Below are 18,931 nucleotides of genomic sequence, written 5' to 3'. Positions count from 1 at the left end.
AAATCAATGAAGTTACTCAAGTGGTCTCCTAACATGAACCAAAATCATGAAACTCTCACTGTATCGGTATGGTTTAGTTTACCTGGTCTCAAGCTGCATTTTTTTCACCATCAGTTTCTCTGCTCTATTGGGGACGGGGATCCTCTGAAGCTAAATTAGATCTGCCCACTTTCAACCTAACTAGACCCTCGGTGGCCAGAATACTTGTGGAAATGGATATTACTTTACCAGATGTTACTGAAGTCTGGCTGGGCACAACCCATAATGGTTATTGACAACAAATCGTCATGGAACACAAACCCCCTTATTGTACCCACTGTAAGATGTTTGGTCATATTCTTGCTAAATGCCACAAATTTCATCCTAATTTGAAATCTAAGGGTCAAGTGAATAAAGATGCGTTTAACCCCACTGCTGTGGACATTTTAGTTCCACCTGAGGATGATACTTCCAGGCAGGAGATGTCTGTTGCACCTGAGGACCCCCTCATGACACTGTTGTTACTGTTACTGCGAGTGATGCGATGCTGACACCTACAAACTTCATTCAAAACAATTCTGATGGACTATTGCCTATAAATGATAGTGTTCAGACTAATAATTAGGAGAACCTCACAGCTCCACTTCTTCAAGAAGTAACCGGTGTAGCGGCAACTCACACTTCTCATATTGTAGAACCTATTGTGGGTACTACTGCTCCTTCTGGTTCAGCTCTACCCCCTCAGGTGGATTCTTCTGAGGAGGAATGACAGGTTTTTATTTCCAGGAGGAAGAAGAAGAATGGAGATCTACTGGAGCTCAGGAGTCTTATGGATGATACTTTGGTTACTACGGGTAATGGTCAGCACCTTACTAATCTGCTAGCTGGATCACTACCGAGAACTAGAGCCAGAGGTAAGACTAGATTGGGATGACCCACACTTTTTCAGCGCCCGGGTGGTTTTTAGGTTTCTTTTTATTTCTATATGTAACCATCTTTTACATTTTTTGGTGTGTTGTACCGTGTGGGTTGGGTGTTTAGGCCCACCCATACAAACCTATCTGTATCTTTATCTTTAATATATTAGCCCTTGGGCTTTTTCAAAAAAAAAAAAATATATTATATATATATATGTATATGTATGTATATATGATATCAGCTCATATGTATGATATCAGCTTTATGTGAGCTTTGGTTAATATTAAATTTATCACTTTCAACAAAGCAGAACGTATATGGATTATTACTCTAAATTTAATAAGTTTACATTAAATTCTCTTTTATTTATTCAAAACATTGCAAGGAATATGCTGTTACTGTTCACCTTTCTTTTCTGTCCGTGGCCAGTGTTCTAATTGCATTGGTTAGGTCTTTGGAATGTCAGATTCATGTTGACGTAGCTTCTTGTAATTTAGCAGAAGTTTGCACTTGAAAGTATATTTTGAATTGTAACACTTGCGCATTCTTTGGACAAAATTACGCTGCTTGTTTCAAACTTTATCCATGATTAAGAATTCATTTGTTATCTATCCTTATAGTCATTTTATTGAAGAGCATGTAAAGGTTCAAAATCTCTCTTCACGTATGGTGTGAGCAGTTACATCTTCCTTCAACATGTATGCAAAAATTGGAGCAAACTCTAAATGGTATTGTGGAAATAAAGCCTTCAAAATCTCCCCTTATTGAAACAAGTCATGCGGAAAATAACTTAAACCTTTTCAGCATCCGAAACCATCATTACAAATCCACTAGAGTTAGACCCCCATCCCCTTACTATTATATAGGATGTTGATGCGACAAACTATAAGTAGCTTTCTGATTCAGATGACAATTTTTTTAGTTTTGAAGCCCTAGTGGATAGAAGGTTTCAAATCTTATTTTTCAAGAGGGGTTTAAATAAGAAATGAATCTATCTTCACTCTCTAATAATTATTAATCTTGAAACCCATACGCACAAATAAGAGCTTATGATGGATCTCCTCACCTATATGATGACTATTTTCTTCTTTGTCATACTGTTATCCTTAATTATTATAATCTGACAATTCATTAGAATTACCATTGGCATATTCATTTCATTATGTCGTTATGGTATTTTGCTTTTAAAGAAAAAATTGAGTGGCTGGGTACTTTTTCTTGCCACGGAATGGTCATTCATAATGACATATTCTCATTTATGCATTAATGTGCATCCATATTTCTGTTATGCTAATTCACAGTAGCTATGGACAGATATCATGCAATTATTCATGTCGGAAGATACTTAGAGATCATACCTTACTGTGCCGTAAAGCCACAGTTAATCACTTGATTTTGTTATTTTTGTTCCTTACTGAGTTTCTTTTTCCCTATCATGACAACAGCATTCGAAATATTTTCTATATGCAATTGTATACAATGTGTTTGATTAATGAGTAGTTTTTATATTTTTGCAGTTATGGCCGTATGTATAAGGATGTTAGAGCTGCAGTTGATATGTGTCATCGTGATGGATCGTTAAAACGAATGGTTGCTCAAAATCCTGGGAAGTAAGCAAAAATAAATAGTTTCATCACTTTATCTCAATTTAATGCTTTTTGATTAACTAAATCCCACAACCCTCCTATGAGCTTTGAGATCTAAATTAGATAAATCTTATTTTTTAATTTACTCAAATTTTGTTTAAGAACTGTCAGATTCAATTGCTGAAGAATCTTAGTCAGACATTTCTTACTAATCATCATTAACAAATTTGATGGAAATTTTCTTGAGTATAAAATTCAGTACTAAAACCTTGACTTGGCATTTAAAATACAGTTACCTTACAATATAAACCTTGTTATAGTTTTACATTATTTACATAACGAACTGGTTGGTTTGGTCCTGATTTAAGGTGATTTTTTTTTTTGGAAATATGCATATTGCATTAAAACAAAAAGTTACAAAAAATGAACAAAACTAGGTCCTAAGGACATTGCCAAAGAGAGCCTTGTCCTCAAGCAAAATAGGAAAAAGAGAATCTTGATCCGATACATGTGTCAAAATAAAATCACTCTCTATAGCCATTTCGGCATATGTGTGAGCAGCTTTGTTGTTGCTCTTGAAGGTATGCTGGAAAATAACTTGCTGAAAATGAAGAAAACATGATTTAAGGTGATTTTATGATTATATTTATGCAAGATAGTATTACGATTTATATGCAAAACACAATGTAAGCAATAGTAATCTTTTATCGGAGCACAAGAAGGTTGCAGTCAAGGATAAATACCCCTCTGGGGTGAAATACAATCGGAGCACCTCTTAACCCTTAGAAGATAACCACCGCTCGGAACGAGATACAGTCGAGGCACCTCTTGCTCTTGGATACAACCCTAAAAGTAAGAACAAGGAATACTGACGACTGTCTTGACAGAACACAATCAAACTAAATCTAAAACATGAACACAAAATATTTATAGACCTAGGGTAACCACATTGTGGCCTCATTGCTGAAAGAAGAAGCTGAACCTAAGAGGAGGTGCCGACCGACTCTTTCCTTGCCGGAACTGTTTGGTCCAGGCATAAGAAACACAAAATTCCCTACCAGCCTCTCTCTTCACACCCACATCAGTGCAAGAGATCCTCCTCATCACTTGCACAAATCTGATTATTTATAATTCATCAACCTTCTCAATAACTTGAGAAATGTGCATGATAATAATATCACCAAAATATACACAATCACTAAAAATCCAATATATTAAAATACGTACCCAAAATTTTTTTCCAAACTATACAATAAAAAAAATGTACAATATCACAAATGACTACTGGTCTTGGTACTGCTTTCCTCTTCTTGAAAATCAAGAATATATAGAAATGAGCTACAAGCTCGACGGAATAATCAAGACTAAAGATTTTATAGACGAAAAAAAAACAACGTGCATGTTTCGTCATAACTCATATGCATAAAACTAGTATATCACACAACTTGCTTTAATCATGTGATGCATCTAAAGTAAGAGGTATGAATGCAATAACCAGTAATAAGTTGCAGCAATCATATATTTCATTCATTTATTCACAATAATTTTAATATTTTTAACTATTTCATAATCAATAAATGTTATTTTAGGAATGTCATTTGTACTTGTATGGTTTTTAAGTATATTTATTTCATTTCATCGAATTAGGTTGTTTCCTAACTTATCAGTCATACAACTAAAGATAAAGGTTGGGCTTTTTCTAGTATAGCAGTTATTAAAAACCCCTTTGATACCAACAGTTCTGTCCCTGTATAAATATTAAGTGTCAAGAATTCCAAACTTCTCTATCACCTTCATATGCATGTCATTCATATAGTAGCCTACCTATCAAAACACTTATGAATTTCTCTTGAGCATATTTTCTATAACAATTATTCATCATATGCAAATCATTTATTTTATACATATACAACGGTATACGAATACCTGCAAGCAATAATTTAATAAACATGTTCAATAGAGAAATAAAACCAGGAAAATCAGAAATATCATTAGTGTAGGCTCAAGCTTGAGTTCATTTAACATATATATGTAGTCAACAATATGTAAAAGTTTTTAAGTACGTTGTCACATCAATAAATGATGTAGTAATTCTGCAAAAAGTTATTTTTTTTATTTAACACATGATTATTTTACTCGTATTTACAAAGCAGCCCTGCTATGAATTTCCTCAAGCCACTTTGAGCTCGACGTTTGGAGTATACTACCTGAAATTATAATTCCTTTCGAATTCAAGAAATTCTAAACGTAGTCTTAATTTAATACAAATACAATTTACTTGTTATTTCTCACCTCGATATGGTTTTCCCTCATTAATTTCTCTCCATAAATTCCTCTATTCCTTTCTTTCCTCCTCCCCTCTTTCTCCTCCCTTCATCTTTCCCTCTTCTATGTTTTCCCACTTACAACCCTATGTGAAATTAAAATCAAGTTCGCGGCTTCAGGTCACACTTCCTCCTCCCTCTATTGTAATTGGGACTGCTGAAATACTCAGCTCGTGACAAATTACGAAAAGGATTATCGGAGAGAGAAAGGAATGTTTCAAGTTAAATGAAAATAAGGACTTCTTTACAGTTTATTCCTAGAACTCCAACAGTTCTGACTCTCTCTTTTTGCCGCGCGCTCGATCCCGCTACAGTTTAGGGGTTACAAAAATGCTTAGGTACCCAGAGATGGATTGCATGAGAGGGGAAAAAATAACGGAGAAGTTTAAATTAACCTAACTCAATTAAATCGCTAAAAGTGGGATGATACTATAACAGTGGACGATTCATAGAGATTAGGATTAATTAAGTTTAATTACGTTTTTGTTTTTAAATTTTTAAATCTTCAAATATTATCATAATCTATATATAGTGTTATATGTCAATTGGATTGATTCAAAATGTAGAATTTTAAGTTTGGTTGGATTTCTGAGGATGCAAAAAATGGGATAGATTTTGTAATGATTAAAATTTTACTTGATTTATCAATTTTTTTTTTAAATTCATATTATTTGAAAATAATATATGTTAATCAAAGGTTTGTTTGGGGTGGTGTAGTTTTTTAAAAAGGTGATAATGTTGTGGTGGAAATTTTCTTAAAAAATTGTGCTGGTAATTATTAATATATTTTTTATTTTAAAAAATTAGGCAACAATTTTTTATAATCATCTCATTTTAATAGGCTTGGTTAAGTAAAGTAGATTCCCACCACAGAAATTTCTAGAAAGCAACAAAAAAGTTCCCCAAACAAAGCTTTAGTTGGTAGTGTGAAACATAAAGTTGAATGAAAGCTGTCCGAAACGGACCCTAAATGAAAAGTTTGGATGACAATATGAAAAATTTTATTAAATCATCAAGAAGAATGAGCGAAAATGGGTACAATCTTATAAAAGGTTGCCTCAGAACAAAGATGGGTACAATTTAATAGAAAAAAAACTTAGCTTGTGTTATTTCAATGTTAATAAGTCTGGAATGCCATAATTGGTTAAATAAAACCACTTGTATTTGATCGAGTTGTCGCAACAGGAAATGGTAATCTCATATGATAGTCTATCAAATGCACTTTATGATTCACAGCTCAAGAGTGTCGGGCCATTAGTAAATAGTCAATTTTTGGATGTGATTGTAATATGCTATACTATTTTTGGGTGAACGATCTAGTTAGAGGGACTAGATTTAAATACTCCTTTTGTGGTGCGTTTTGGTGACAAAATCATATGCCTATGGGATAAATGTCTTGTCTTTACTCATGTGAGATCTATTGATAGTGATCACAAAGATACACTTAATCTTAAATTTGTCACCCTTAATTAACGCGTGTAGAGATAAATAATTATCTTAACTTAGAGCAGTAAATTTTACGTGAGTATTTTAAAATTTTATTTTTTATATTTTAAACTAATATAAGCTCAAAATGATCTGTATACAACGGGGTATTTTGATCATAGAATCTTCTCCATTTGAGATTTTTTATCAAAATAACTATATTTTGGATGAATACATAGCTTTGTTTTGTTATTTGGACCCTATCAATTCTACATGATTTCTTTTAGAGGGTTGAGTTCATGATTTGCATATGGTTTGAATTCATTTATATATTCATTGCATTACAAACCCTGTAGACTCTACTCGTATATAAAATATTCAGTTTGTGAATTGTTCTTGTGACAAAATTTTGTAAATAGTGCATCGGGTTTTCAATTAAATTTAAATTTTATTTGAATTAGGACATTGAAGGTCTTATGCACATGTAGAACAAAAATGTGTATTTGTTTAAGCATATCATATATGTGTTAACTCGAGATTCAAGCTTTGTCAACTATAATAATTTGCAATGCGAAGGATTTGATTTAAAGTTCAAGACTTATAACTCAACCCTCTAGATAGGATGACCCAGTTGAAAATTTATGTAATGTGTTGATGACTGGAGTCTTGACTTAAAAAAGGATCTTATAAATTTTAAAGTGATTGTTTATTGTTTTTTAAAAAGTTGCATGGTTCTAAAAGAAGAGAGGAATTTGAGTTTATTTTGTCTTTAGTTAATGTAGCATACTTTGACATTAAGTATAGGCATTTTGCTTGTTTGTCACATGTGGATGTGTTTTATTTGTTTTTGTGCTCGTAATATTTTGATCATACGATTAGGCGTTTAGTCTTTATTAGAGGCCATTTAGAACATTTTCGCTTTTGATGCACTTGAATGATTTTTAAAGTATTGTTCTGAGTTGAAAGTTTTTTTATGATGCACGTGGATGACTTAATAATTTTTAAATTTGTTTTTGTCATGAGATTTTTGCCATTTAGATGCATACAAATCAATCATTTTGAGCTTTAAAGTATCTAATATGTTCACGTGCATATTTGTGTTGAGAATATGTTCATGATTGTTGCAAGTTAAAATTCAACATTCATTTGAAGCCATATTATTTCGCTTGCATTTTCTTCTCATATTGATCGGAACTAATCAACCCCACGATAAAGGAAGCAAATTTTATTAAGCAAATGATTAGGATTACAAACTCGACGCAAAATAGAAGTAAGAACACAACAAACACCAATCTCCAACTATGACTGGGTAAGATGATATGAGGACGACAGTATTGTCGCCGAGGCAGTGGAGGGTAGTGGTGGAGCAGTTGGTGGTAAATGGTGTGGAGCAGGTTGCTGGAATGGTGGCCAGTTGCTATGATTAGGGGGGAAGGGGCTGGAGGCAACTGTGGGGTGGAAAGGAGGTGGCGATATCAACGAGAGATAGCAGGGAAAGGGGTCATGTTAGTAGGGGAGATGGTAGGAGGTGTTGCGTCACTTCTGGGAAGGAGATAGGGAAGGTGACTGTGTAGGTTGGGCGGTTGGATAAGCTAGACAACATGTTAGTTGCGGGAAAGGGGCCGACAAGGAGGGAACAATGAGGTGGGGCAGGCCGACAGCTTGGGATAGAAGAGAGTTGGGAGGAAATAAGAGAGGATACAACACTATATTGGAGCAAGATACAACTAGAATAAAGGAAAGAAACCACGCAAAATCTGAAATAGAAAGCACACAAAACCTAACCCTAATTTTAGCAAACACACATATAAATAGATAGGAATATGAGGGGATCAAAAAAGGAAAGTGGAGCAGTGTTGGCGGCAAGACCCGCACCTTATAAAGGACGGTCAGTCTAGCAAGAGGCCAGATCAGAACCTCTTTGTATCGGTTTAGTCGGCTCTTCTGCCAGTAGGTTCAACCAACCTCCCTTACAGCATTGCGCCAATCCTCTGGGATTGGGGGAGATTCAACCTCATTCGTCGAAGCATCATTGACCTCATTTTGAGGTATTCCTTACTTTCTCTTAGAGCCTATGATCTAGTCTTGGGACTTTCTTTTTAATCATCTTAGAAACCTAGTGGTAGGACCCACACATCTTAGAAAATGAAACCACCTCTTGGCTCTTCTTGTGGGTCTTACATGTGTGGTTTTGGACCACCAGCACTAGGGTGGTTGAGACGAACATGATTAAACACAAAGAGGGTTCTTATAGGACCTTTAAGCTCTAGGGTGACTTTATGCATACGTCAGTCACATCACCTATAATTTTATACACTTCACCGATAATTAAAACTGAAATCAATTTTAAAATGATCAACCATGAACTAAAATTCAGAGAAAATTAAATTTGACTCATTTTTGACTTTTTCGTCGGCGAGCTTGTCCAACAATCTCGGGTGACGAAACGGACCACGCGAACGCATTCGGGACGTTGATTTTACCTAGGGACATATTGCTATAATTCTGTGCACAAATAAATTGCACGTAAATCGATGAACTTGTCCAAATGACCCCGGAAACGGATAGCGCGAGCGCATCTAAAAAGTCGATTTTACCTAGAAGGGACACTCATTTTGATATAATTTTGTGCCTGAGCAAATAATGCGTGAATCGGGGGATTTTAAATATTAAACATTATAAAGTTAATAATCATAATGATTAAATACTTTATTTCTTTCCTAAACCCCTAACTCAAGCGACTCTCACCTCTTCTGTTTGTGAAAATCGTGGTCTCTCTCGCCCGAGCCCGATTTCTTTCTCCCCTTCTGTCGGTCCCTTCTCGCCCGAACCCTAACAGGCCGAACTCCCCCATTCGCAAAGCTTTGGCTGACTGATTCCTCTTCTTTGCAAAGCTCCAGCCAACCGACTCCTATTCTTCGTGAAGCCCTAGGCCTACTCTCCCTCTTCCCTAAGCCGCCTGCTCCCACTTATCTAAATGCTTCTCTCCCGTCATCCTATTCGGCCACCTCACCACAGGTAGGTAAATGCGAGTTTCTTCCCTCTTGGCTATAAAAAAAGAAAAAAATATTACATCAGTACTACGCACGTAAAAATAACGTGCATAGCCAATCAAATCACGCCACGACATCTCGCGCGACAGAGCAAAAAAAACGGCGCAGTAACACGGAGAATATTACCCCCTGTGTTATTCATGTGTTATTGCGATGTGTTATTGCGCGTTATTCATGTATTATTGCGTGTTATTCATGTGTTATTGATGTGTTATTGTGTTATTATAACACCAAGAATATTTTCAGGACACAATAACATATGAATAACACTTGAATAACACGAGAAATATTCCCGACAGAGAAAAAAACGGCGCAGTAACATGAGGGAATATTCTCTCCCGTATTATTCTTGTGTTATTGTGTGTTATTCATGTGTTATTCATGTGTTATTGTGTATTATAACACCAGGAATATTCACAGGACACAATAACACATGAATAACACAGGGGGGATATTCTCCGTGTTACCGTTTTTTTTTCTGTGTCGCGCGGGGTATCGCGTGATTTCTTTGGCTACCCACGTTACTCTACGTGCGTAGTACTGATGTAATATTTTTTCATAAAAAAAACCCACCAGGGAGAAGGTTGGAGAGGTTGTACCTTTGCTGGGCGATTCATTCCTTGTGATTTAGATGCCCTCCAGTTCTTTTGGATCTCTTTTGGTTTGTGTTCTTCGTCTCTTCTTGATCATCCCAGCTTCTTGTTTCATTGGCATTTGGGGTAAGAAGCTTTTCCTTTTCCTATCATCTTGAGTTACAAGAGTTTTAATGGGATAAATGAAAATCTGCATTTTCTGTGTCCTCTTGAATTTTGAATGATTTTAACGATTCCTTTTATGCTTGGTGGTTCATGACTTGAGTTACCTTCAGTTATAAATCTGGACTTCATACATGCATATATCCCTCTGAATATTGTGGTTCTACCATATGGATTATATCATACATTCTTCACTAATGGATAGGCAAGGATGGTAGCTGCTTTGTTCCGATGTGCAGGGACACTAGCTTCCCTTGTTTTGTTGTAATATTCCTGCATTTTTTTAGCTGATTTACTGGACACGTCTAGTGGCTGGGTATTAGCTGTTTGCTCTTAAGAATGCTTTGAAATTGCTGGGTTTTAAATGGCCCATGGCATATATATGTTATTTTCTATAGGGCGGTGCTTGTGTATGCTATTAGTTTAGCAACTAAAATGCCCTAGTTGTTAAAAGGTTTGTATTATGCCTATTCATATATTTCTTGGACTAAATCGAAAACAGTGTTATTTATGTTCAAATAACACGCCGTTGATCTTGTGATAATCATGTCTTGTTACTTTAATATGAATGGTCACCCAAATCTTTTAAAATCTTCAAAATCAGAACATGCTTCTTCATGTACGGTTACGGTGGCATGCATGCCTGCAACATTTGAGCTTAGGGATTGGATGTGCAAGTACATAAGGATTGATGAGATATTCATGTGTTTTTTATGCGATGCTTATACATTATTAACTTGCTTTCTTTGCTTGTTGTTTAAATTGGAGTCGTAATAGAGCTGTTAGTTGCCTTGAGATGTTTTGAATGGTTATGCCTTAGTCTGAATGCATATACATGTGAGTCATGAATGGAAAGTTACGTACTATCTGTGTTAGTTTGTCCGAGCAATAGAGAGATTTCATTTCTCTTACTCTTCGTCATTTGAGAAGCAAATATTGGCTTGGTTGGAAGAAAGAGGGGTGGCAAACATGTATATATTGGAGTTTGGGTATTAGACAAGCACACACATTACAATTGTGAACTCTTTTATTTGATCCGCATATGAATTCCTTTACATCTGAAATCTTTTGGTTGGAGGTATGAGAGTTGAATTGTATTCTTGTTAGAGTACCACTTATAATTGGTTAGCATCGGGCTACAAAGGGAAGTGTTTCACTTTCTGCTTTTACAGTTTCCTCCTTGTTTTGTCCGGTCTTTTGTTGTCTCGCTCAGCTTTCAGGCTATTTTTTAGGTGAATTTATGCAGTTTTTGGGCTTGCATACGTACTTACTCGAGTCAAGTAAATGCTGATTTTGGGGGGTTGTTTTATTTATTTTTTGGAAACTTATAAATGTTGATTTTGAAGGGGGATAAATGCTATTTTTTTGGAGCATAAATGCTGATTTTAGAAGGATGTTTTTTTTTTTTTGAAACTTACAAATTCTAATTTGGATGGAGAAACTTAAAAGACACAAATAAAATTATTTTTATGAGTAAAATTCAAGATTTCAAAATTTGGGATATTCACGAAGAAATAAATGTTATGCGGAATAAAGTAACAAATACTATTAAACAAGTAGCAAAAGATGTGTTTGGAAAAGATGTGTAGTAGCAAAAGATGTGTTTGGAGAATCAAAAGAAAAAAAATTTATAAATAAAAGTAGTTGGTGGTGGAATAATAATGTGCAAGAAAAGATAAAATATAAGAAGTTATGTTATAAAAATTGGTTTAATCTAAAAGCTTGGAAAACTGAGAAAAATATCAAACGGTTCACAGGGAGTCTAAAAGAACAATCTGTGAAGCTAAAAATTCTGCTTTTAATGATCTTTATAATAGATTAGATACTAAGAAGAGTGAAAAATATATGTATAAACTAGCCAAACAAAGAGAAAAGAAAAGTAAAGATTTAACTCAAGTAAAGTGTGTTAAAGATGAATATCAAAAAGTACTTTTCTTAGAAAAAGATATTCGACATAGGTGGGTGAGTTATTTTGATAAACTTTTTAATGATGTTTCTTAAAGTACGATCGACCTCAGTGATCTCAATATTGTGAATAATAATAAAACGTTTCATTTTTACTGTCGCGTTGGTAAAAAAGAAGTTGAGGAAGCTTTAAAGAAAATCAAGGGTGGAAAGTCTGTAAGACCTGATGATATCCCAATTGAAGTGTGAAAATATTCGGGAGATTTGGGAGTTTCTTGGCTTACTAAACTCTTTAATATTATTTTAAAAGCTAAAAAGAAGCCTGAGGAGTGGAGGAAGAGTATTTTGGTCCCCATTTTTAAGAATAAAGGGGATGCACAAGAGTGTGCAAATTATAGAGGAATTAAGTTGATGTGTCATACTTTAAAGTTATGGGAGAGGGTAATTGAACATAGGTTAAGACGCAGTACAAAGATTTCTCATAATCAATTTGGATTTTTGTTGGGCAAGTCTACTATGGAAGCTATACAGTTATTAAGAAATTGATGGAGAAGTTCAGAGATAATTAGGAGAATCTACATTTGATTTTTATTGATTTAGAAAAAGCTTACGATAAGGTTCCAAGAGATATCCTTTGGAGAGTTCTCGAGAAGAAATGTGTTGATATGACTTATATTGAAGTCATTAAAGATATGTATACTAGAGTTGTTACTTGTGTTCAAACTGAAGGAGGATTGACCAAATATTTTCCTATTTCTGTTGGTTTACATCAGGGATCGACTTTAAGCCCATATCTTTTTGCTTTAGTTATGGATGGTCTTACTGGACATCTACAGGAGGATGTACCTTGGTGTATGCTTTTTGCTGATGATATTCTTCTTGTGGATAAAACGAGAGAAAAAATCCAGGAAAAACTTGAATTATGGAGGCCTACATTGGAGTCTAAAGGACTTCGTTTAAGTAGAACTAAAATTGAATACATGGAATGTAATTTTAGTAGTAATAGCTCTAGTGACAGAAGTGTGAATTTGGGTGATCAAATTATTAAAAGGTGTGAACGATTTAGATATCTTGGGTCCGTTGTTCAAAGCGATGGTGATATAGATGGGGATGTTAATAGTAGAATTCAAGTTGGTTGGTTGAAGTGGAGGAATGATTCGGGCCTTTTGTGTGATAGAAAAGTACCGCCTAGACTGAAAGGAAAATATAAGACGGTGGTGAGACCTTCAATGCTCTATAGCGCTGAATGTTGGCCTTTAAAAGAGAAGCATAATAATAAGTTAAGTGTTGCCGAGATGAGAATGATTAGGTGGATGAGTGTCTTTACGCTTGGAGACAAAATGCAAAATCAATATATTCGTGATAGGGTTGGAATGTGACGGACAAAATTAGAGAAAGTCGTCTTAGATGGTTTGGTCACATTAAACGTCGACCATCTGATGATTCGATTAGGAGCGCAGATGTTTTAGATTCGACTTGTATTAAGAAAGGCAGAGGTAGACCTAGGAAGACTTGGGCTTATTGTATTAAAAATGATCTTAATTTACTAGAACTAAATGAAAATATGATACTAAATAGGACGCAATGGAGAAAAAGGATTCATGTAGCCGACCCCACGTAGTGGGATTAAGGCTTTGTTGTTGTTGTTGTTGTTGTTGTTACAAATGCTAATTTGGAAGCGAGTTTAAGCGCACCTTTTTTGAGGATGTTTTCCTATCTGTTTGGAGCCTTTACATGCACCTTTTTGGCGATGTTTTGGGTTGCTTTGGCTGTAGTATTAGAGCCTTTAAATGCACCTTTTTGGCGGTGTTTTTGGTTGATTTGACTTTAGTCTTGGAGCCTTTAAATGCACCTTTTTTGGGGGATGTTTTGCTAGCTTTTTGGAGCCTTTAAATGCACCTTTTTGGGGATGTTTTGCTAGCTATTTGAAGCCGTTTAACTCTTTTTTTTTTTTTGGGTTGATTAAAGTATTGATTGGAAGGGGATTTAAGCCCTCGTCTTGGGGGTTGATTCAATTGCTACTTTTGGAGGATTGAAACATTTTTAGGCTTGTTCATTTGCTGTTTTGCCTCTTCGCTCGGATAATTTTGGAAGTGGGTCGGCCTCCTCTATTTCTTTGTTTTGTTTTCCTCGCTCGATGAATGTCTCACGTGCTTATACCTTGTATAAGTGCGTTTAGTGTAGGGATATGTGGATCATCGAATGGGCTATAAGTTGGACGGTTCAGGGTCTAGGGTGATGATGACATTGTTTGTGCGTGTTAAGGTGAGATGATGGAATAGTATCTCTCGCCTCGATGACCTTCGATGAGGGGAGAGCAAGATTAATGATACTATTCACCTGTTCTTGGTGTGAAGTTGCCTCTTGATTTCTTAGGATGTCGGTAGTTCTAGCCCGATCAAGGTGAATAACTCGTTGGCTATCTAATTTTCTTAAATACTCACACATAACATAATACACACACACACACACACACACACACACACACATACTTTTCTCATAACACTACTACTTTTGACTGTTAAGTAAAAGTTCAATCTTACATGCATGTCAAATTAAGAATTTTGGGTGTAACCTATATAAGTCCACGTGTAAATCACTTTGATTAGGCTAGGAGTTGCCCTGCTTAGTTTATATGGTTGGTGGCTTCTATCCAGGGTTAAATTATAATGCACACAGCCCAACTCTGAGATTACCCTGACCTGAATACTTATTGTCCAGTTTGATCTTTCACATATAAGTCACTTTTTCTTACTTTCTCTGCAACATTTGCATACTTGTGATACTGAGAATTTTGCAGCAACGACAGAAACTTCCAGACACGCAAATTTATTTTACATTTGCTACATTTTATTGTCTTGCACAACACTCTTTACTGCATTTTTACTATGTCTTTACTATTCTTTTATTCATGCATTTTTAACTTCCAATAATTGCAAAGCCCCAGGGTAGAAAACAGTAGAACACCAGTTAATAGGTACCCTACGGCAGACCTTAAAACCCAACAATAATTACACATGCAAATACAAAACATAAACCCTAAGCCTGAAGCCGTAGTAGCAAGGAGCTTGAAGCAAGCTGCAGAGGACGAATGACAACTTTAGAGACAATCAACGTTCAACAGGGAGCGTATCTACTTCGATTAAACATTCTCTTGGTCTTAAATAATAATAAATTCATAGGACTTCGAGGTAGCTCGTCCAGCACGACATATATCATCATATCCTCTTTCTACACGACCATGTTGTGCAGCATAAATTCTAACTCTCCTTAGGTTCTTAGGACGTAAATCCTTATATCCTCTTAAGGCCTCTACACAACCATGTTGTGCATCATAAGTCCCAACTCTCTGTAGGTCCTGAGGTTGGCGTTCGGTACAACGTAAACTCTTCTATTTTCGCGGGCTATTTGCATAATCGAGTATTATGTAAATATAAGTCTCAAATAATAAAATTGGCAGGATTGAACACTTAAATAACATCATATCCAAAACACAGTCAAACAATGTGATAGTTTCGGAAGTCACCGAGATTTTCCTCGGGATCTATGACATCTACTAACTTTTACTCATTTGGACTCCAAAAATAATTGTTTCTACTTGAGCCACTCTTACTTTTCTTTTTCAGGTCCATCCTTGAAAAACTAAATTTTGAAATCTTGAAGCAGAACAACTGATCTTAATCGAGTGTTTTCTTAGTAACTTCGGTTATTTGAGATATAATTAACTGTAGGGGCTTAACTCTATAGGGAACGTGGAACTCAGGTAAAATAAACCCTAACTAATCTTTATATTAGGTAGGGGAACTTGTCGGTCATATATAAAAAGTTCACAGATCTAAATAAAGTCATAAATTTTTTAGTTTAAATGATTAAGTATACTTTTAAATGACCTGTTTATCTTTCGAACAATTTTGCTCTCAATCAAAATGTGAACTCATTTTATGCAACATTCTATTCTTCATTCATTTTTGACGCCACATTTGATTGTGCCGAGTCATGGAACTAAGTAGTCAATGAATATTATGGAAGAAGTTGAAATCATGCCTTAAATCTTCTTCTTCCTTAGTCTTCACGTTGTTTTTGTCATAATAGTGGATCGCCTTCCCTCTCTCTAGTTCAATCTCGACGGGCTTAGTGTCACCTCAGTCACATTTTGTTTTATTCTCTTGTCGTCAAACTCTCTCAAACTCTCCATCTATTTCTCTGAAGGCCTGGATGAATTGTGCGTGAACCTCTTTGCTACTTGATTTTGTTCGCCTCATCTCTTTTATATAAATATAGATTTATAATTACAATTATAATAAATATTATATATTACTTTTATGGTATATTTTTTTTTTCTATTTTACTATATATTTCTTGTAGAGATACTAGGTCATACATGAGAAATCTTCGTTTGATGAGATTTCAGACGATATTTTAACATACTCAAAATGGTTGTGTTTATCATTATTCATTTTTTAGCAATTTATTTTAAAAAAATCATTTATATTCAATGTATCCAAATGATGATCATTAAACTTACGTAAATGTTAATGCTTCTCAGATTTAATGATATGAGGCCTCTTAATTATTTAATTTGAAACTCAATTAGTTGGATTAATTGCACTTACTTAGCAGCCTCAATCAAGTTTAATCGTTAGTTATCTGTTGATTTTAGGTGTATTACATTTCCATGATATTATTTTATGTAGCATTCTTTGTAGAATTTTGAGCATCCTCTGCATTGTATCTGGCTTCTTATATTCAGTTAAGTACCAAGTACTCAAAATTTAATCGTTTCCCATTTGAAGGGCAATGTCAACTAATTATAGTTCTCTTGGATTATTCAACAAGGTATATTAATGAAGATTTATCAATTGTACCTATGATTAAAATGCTTAGAGAATCTGGGCGTGCTGTATTCTTGGTAACCAACAGGTAAATTCTCTTGTTATGATTAAGCACATGCATTTAAATTTTAGGAAGATTTACATGCGCACCACTCAATTCTTATGTATTTACGTATTTAACACCTAAACTTTAATTTTTACATATATGTCATCGAAAATATGTCTTTCACTTTTTAAATGTTAAAATAGTGATATTTTTTATGTGATATGAAAGATACGGGTGCTATAAATTTAAAAATCAAAGTTTATGGGTTTGATATGTAAGTACATAAGAATTGGGTTAAATGCCTCTAAATTTTGTTACGTTGTTTTTCTCATCAGTTCTAGTTTAACCATAAAGAAACAAGTTTTATTCAGCTAAGAGCTTATAGCTAGTTATTGTGCAGTCTGATTAGTGTTGTGGAATCTGGCTTGTGGATATACCCGTGTTGGGTTTGGAGCGCATAAGCATTGTTGTGATATTAGACGCAGTGCCATATCATAAGATATGGGGATGTAAAATTGCATCGAAATGGTAGGATACATATTTGACACTTAAGATATGGTTTGTGGATGTAAATGTATCAAAAAGGTTATATATAGATTTGGAATCAATAGACGGACTTGTAAATCGTGTGCATTTTAATATGCTCATAGGGGTCATGAATATACAAACATGTCAATGATTCCATTCTCTTGTAGTCATGGACAGATTTTGCTGCACCCCTGCATACAGTAGATAAATTGTTTGGAAAAAGGTAAACTAAAAGAAACTGAAATCATTAATGTGGTCATTAACCATAAAGAAACAAGTTTCATCACGACGAGCTTTAAGTATCCCAACGATGTACCAAGTGCGTCCTCACAATGCCTTACACATAATAGGTGCCCAAGTGCTTCCTTGCCATGATGTTTGCTTACTGAGAATTTTCCAACTATTCTTCTCAAGAATTATTATATATTTTTTTTTTTAAAAAGCCCAAGGGCTAATATAATAAAGATAAAAATACAGATAGATTTATATGGGTGGGCTTAAACACTCAATCCACACAGTACAACACACCAAAAAATGTAAAAGATTGGTACATATAGAAATAAAAAGAAACCCAAAAATCACCCGGGCGCTGAAAAAGTGTGGGTCATCCCAATCTGGTCTTGCCTCTAGCTCTAATTCTTGGTAGGAATCCAGCTAGCAGATTGATAAGGTGCTGACCATTACCCGTAGTAACCAAAGTATCATCCATAAGACTCTTGAGCTCTAATAGATCTCCATTTTTCTTCTTTCTCCTGGAATATATATATCTATATATATATATATTATAAAAAAAATCCAAGGGCAAATATATTAGAAAGGAAAGGTACAGATATGTTGGATGAGAGGGCCTAAAGTGGAATCCTAAGCACCCGGTATACAACATACGCCAAGGTCCCAAAAAAGTATATGTATACCCAAAAGACAAAATTATAACCTAGGCAAAACTTTACTCCAAAAGTCTCCCAACACTCCGAGATAAAAACATAAAATGGGAGCTTGAGAACAACCCAATGTATTCTTACCTCTTAGCTCTGGTTCTAGGTAGGGAGCCAGCTAACAAATGGTTAGTCTACTGTCATTACCCGAAATAGCCAAGAAAGTTCCTGAGTTCTAGTAGATCGCTCTTCTTCTTCTTCTTCTTCTTCTTCTTGGACGTGTAAACCTGTCATTCCTCATCTGAAGATTGACTCATTTGATCCGTGCATTGGTCCAAAGATTGTCGTGCATGTGTAGTTGTTGACCTCATTTTTGTGAGGTCTTAGTCTCCTACTCCCATAACCCATAATCTAGCCTTAGGAGTTCCTGGTTGACCATCTTAGCAGACTAGTAATGGAGCCCACCTCCCGTAGAACTTCAAGCCACTTCTTGACTCATTTTTGTGAAGAACTCGCATGAGTGGTTCCAAGCACTCAACTTTTAGTTGCAAGGGCTAAGGACCAACATGTAGAGGGCCCGAAATTGAGTTCCTATAGGATCAAACAGCCTTAGGTGAACCCTTTGTGACTCGATTACTCGCGAACGCCATTTTTTCATGCACTCACTGCACCACACACGATTTTGGCTTAAATTGACTCGCCCGA

The 18,931-nt window shown here is 35.2% G+C and overlaps 1 protein-coding gene across 8 annotated transcripts in view; it reads left to right on the top strand.

The window, feature by feature from the left end:
• Nucleotides 1-18,931, top strand: part of LOC110024995 (cytosolic purine 5'-nucleotidase) — a 139,522-nt gene that overhangs the window by 32,515 nt on the left and 88,076 nt on the right. For 7 of the 8 annotated variants that reach the window (XR_002294069.1, XM_020725222.1, XM_020725220.1 and 4 more), the window contains exons 5-6: nt 2,415-2,507; nt 16,782-16,865. Coding sequence is in view for 7 of the 8 variants with exons in the window: in XM_020725222.1 (XP_020580881.1) it covers nt 2,415-2,507; nt 16,782-16,865 (177 nt within the window). In the remaining variant the exon portion in view is untranslated. The remainder of the gene's footprint in view (nt 1-2,414; nt 2,508-16,781; nt 16,866-18,931) is intronic. The other variant, XM_020725221.1, reaches the window with a different exon arrangement.

The sequence above is a fragment of the Phalaenopsis equestris genome, unplaced genomic scaffold (assembly GCF_001263595.1).
Source record: "Phalaenopsis equestris unplaced genomic scaffold, ASM126359v1 Scaffold000287, whole genome shotgun sequence".
Taxonomy (NCBI): Eukaryota; Viridiplantae; Streptophyta; class Magnoliopsida; order Asparagales; family Orchidaceae; genus Phalaenopsis; species Phalaenopsis equestris.
The sequence above is the reverse complement of the archived record's forward strand: the minus strand, read 5'-3'. Positions and strand labels throughout refer to the sequence as shown.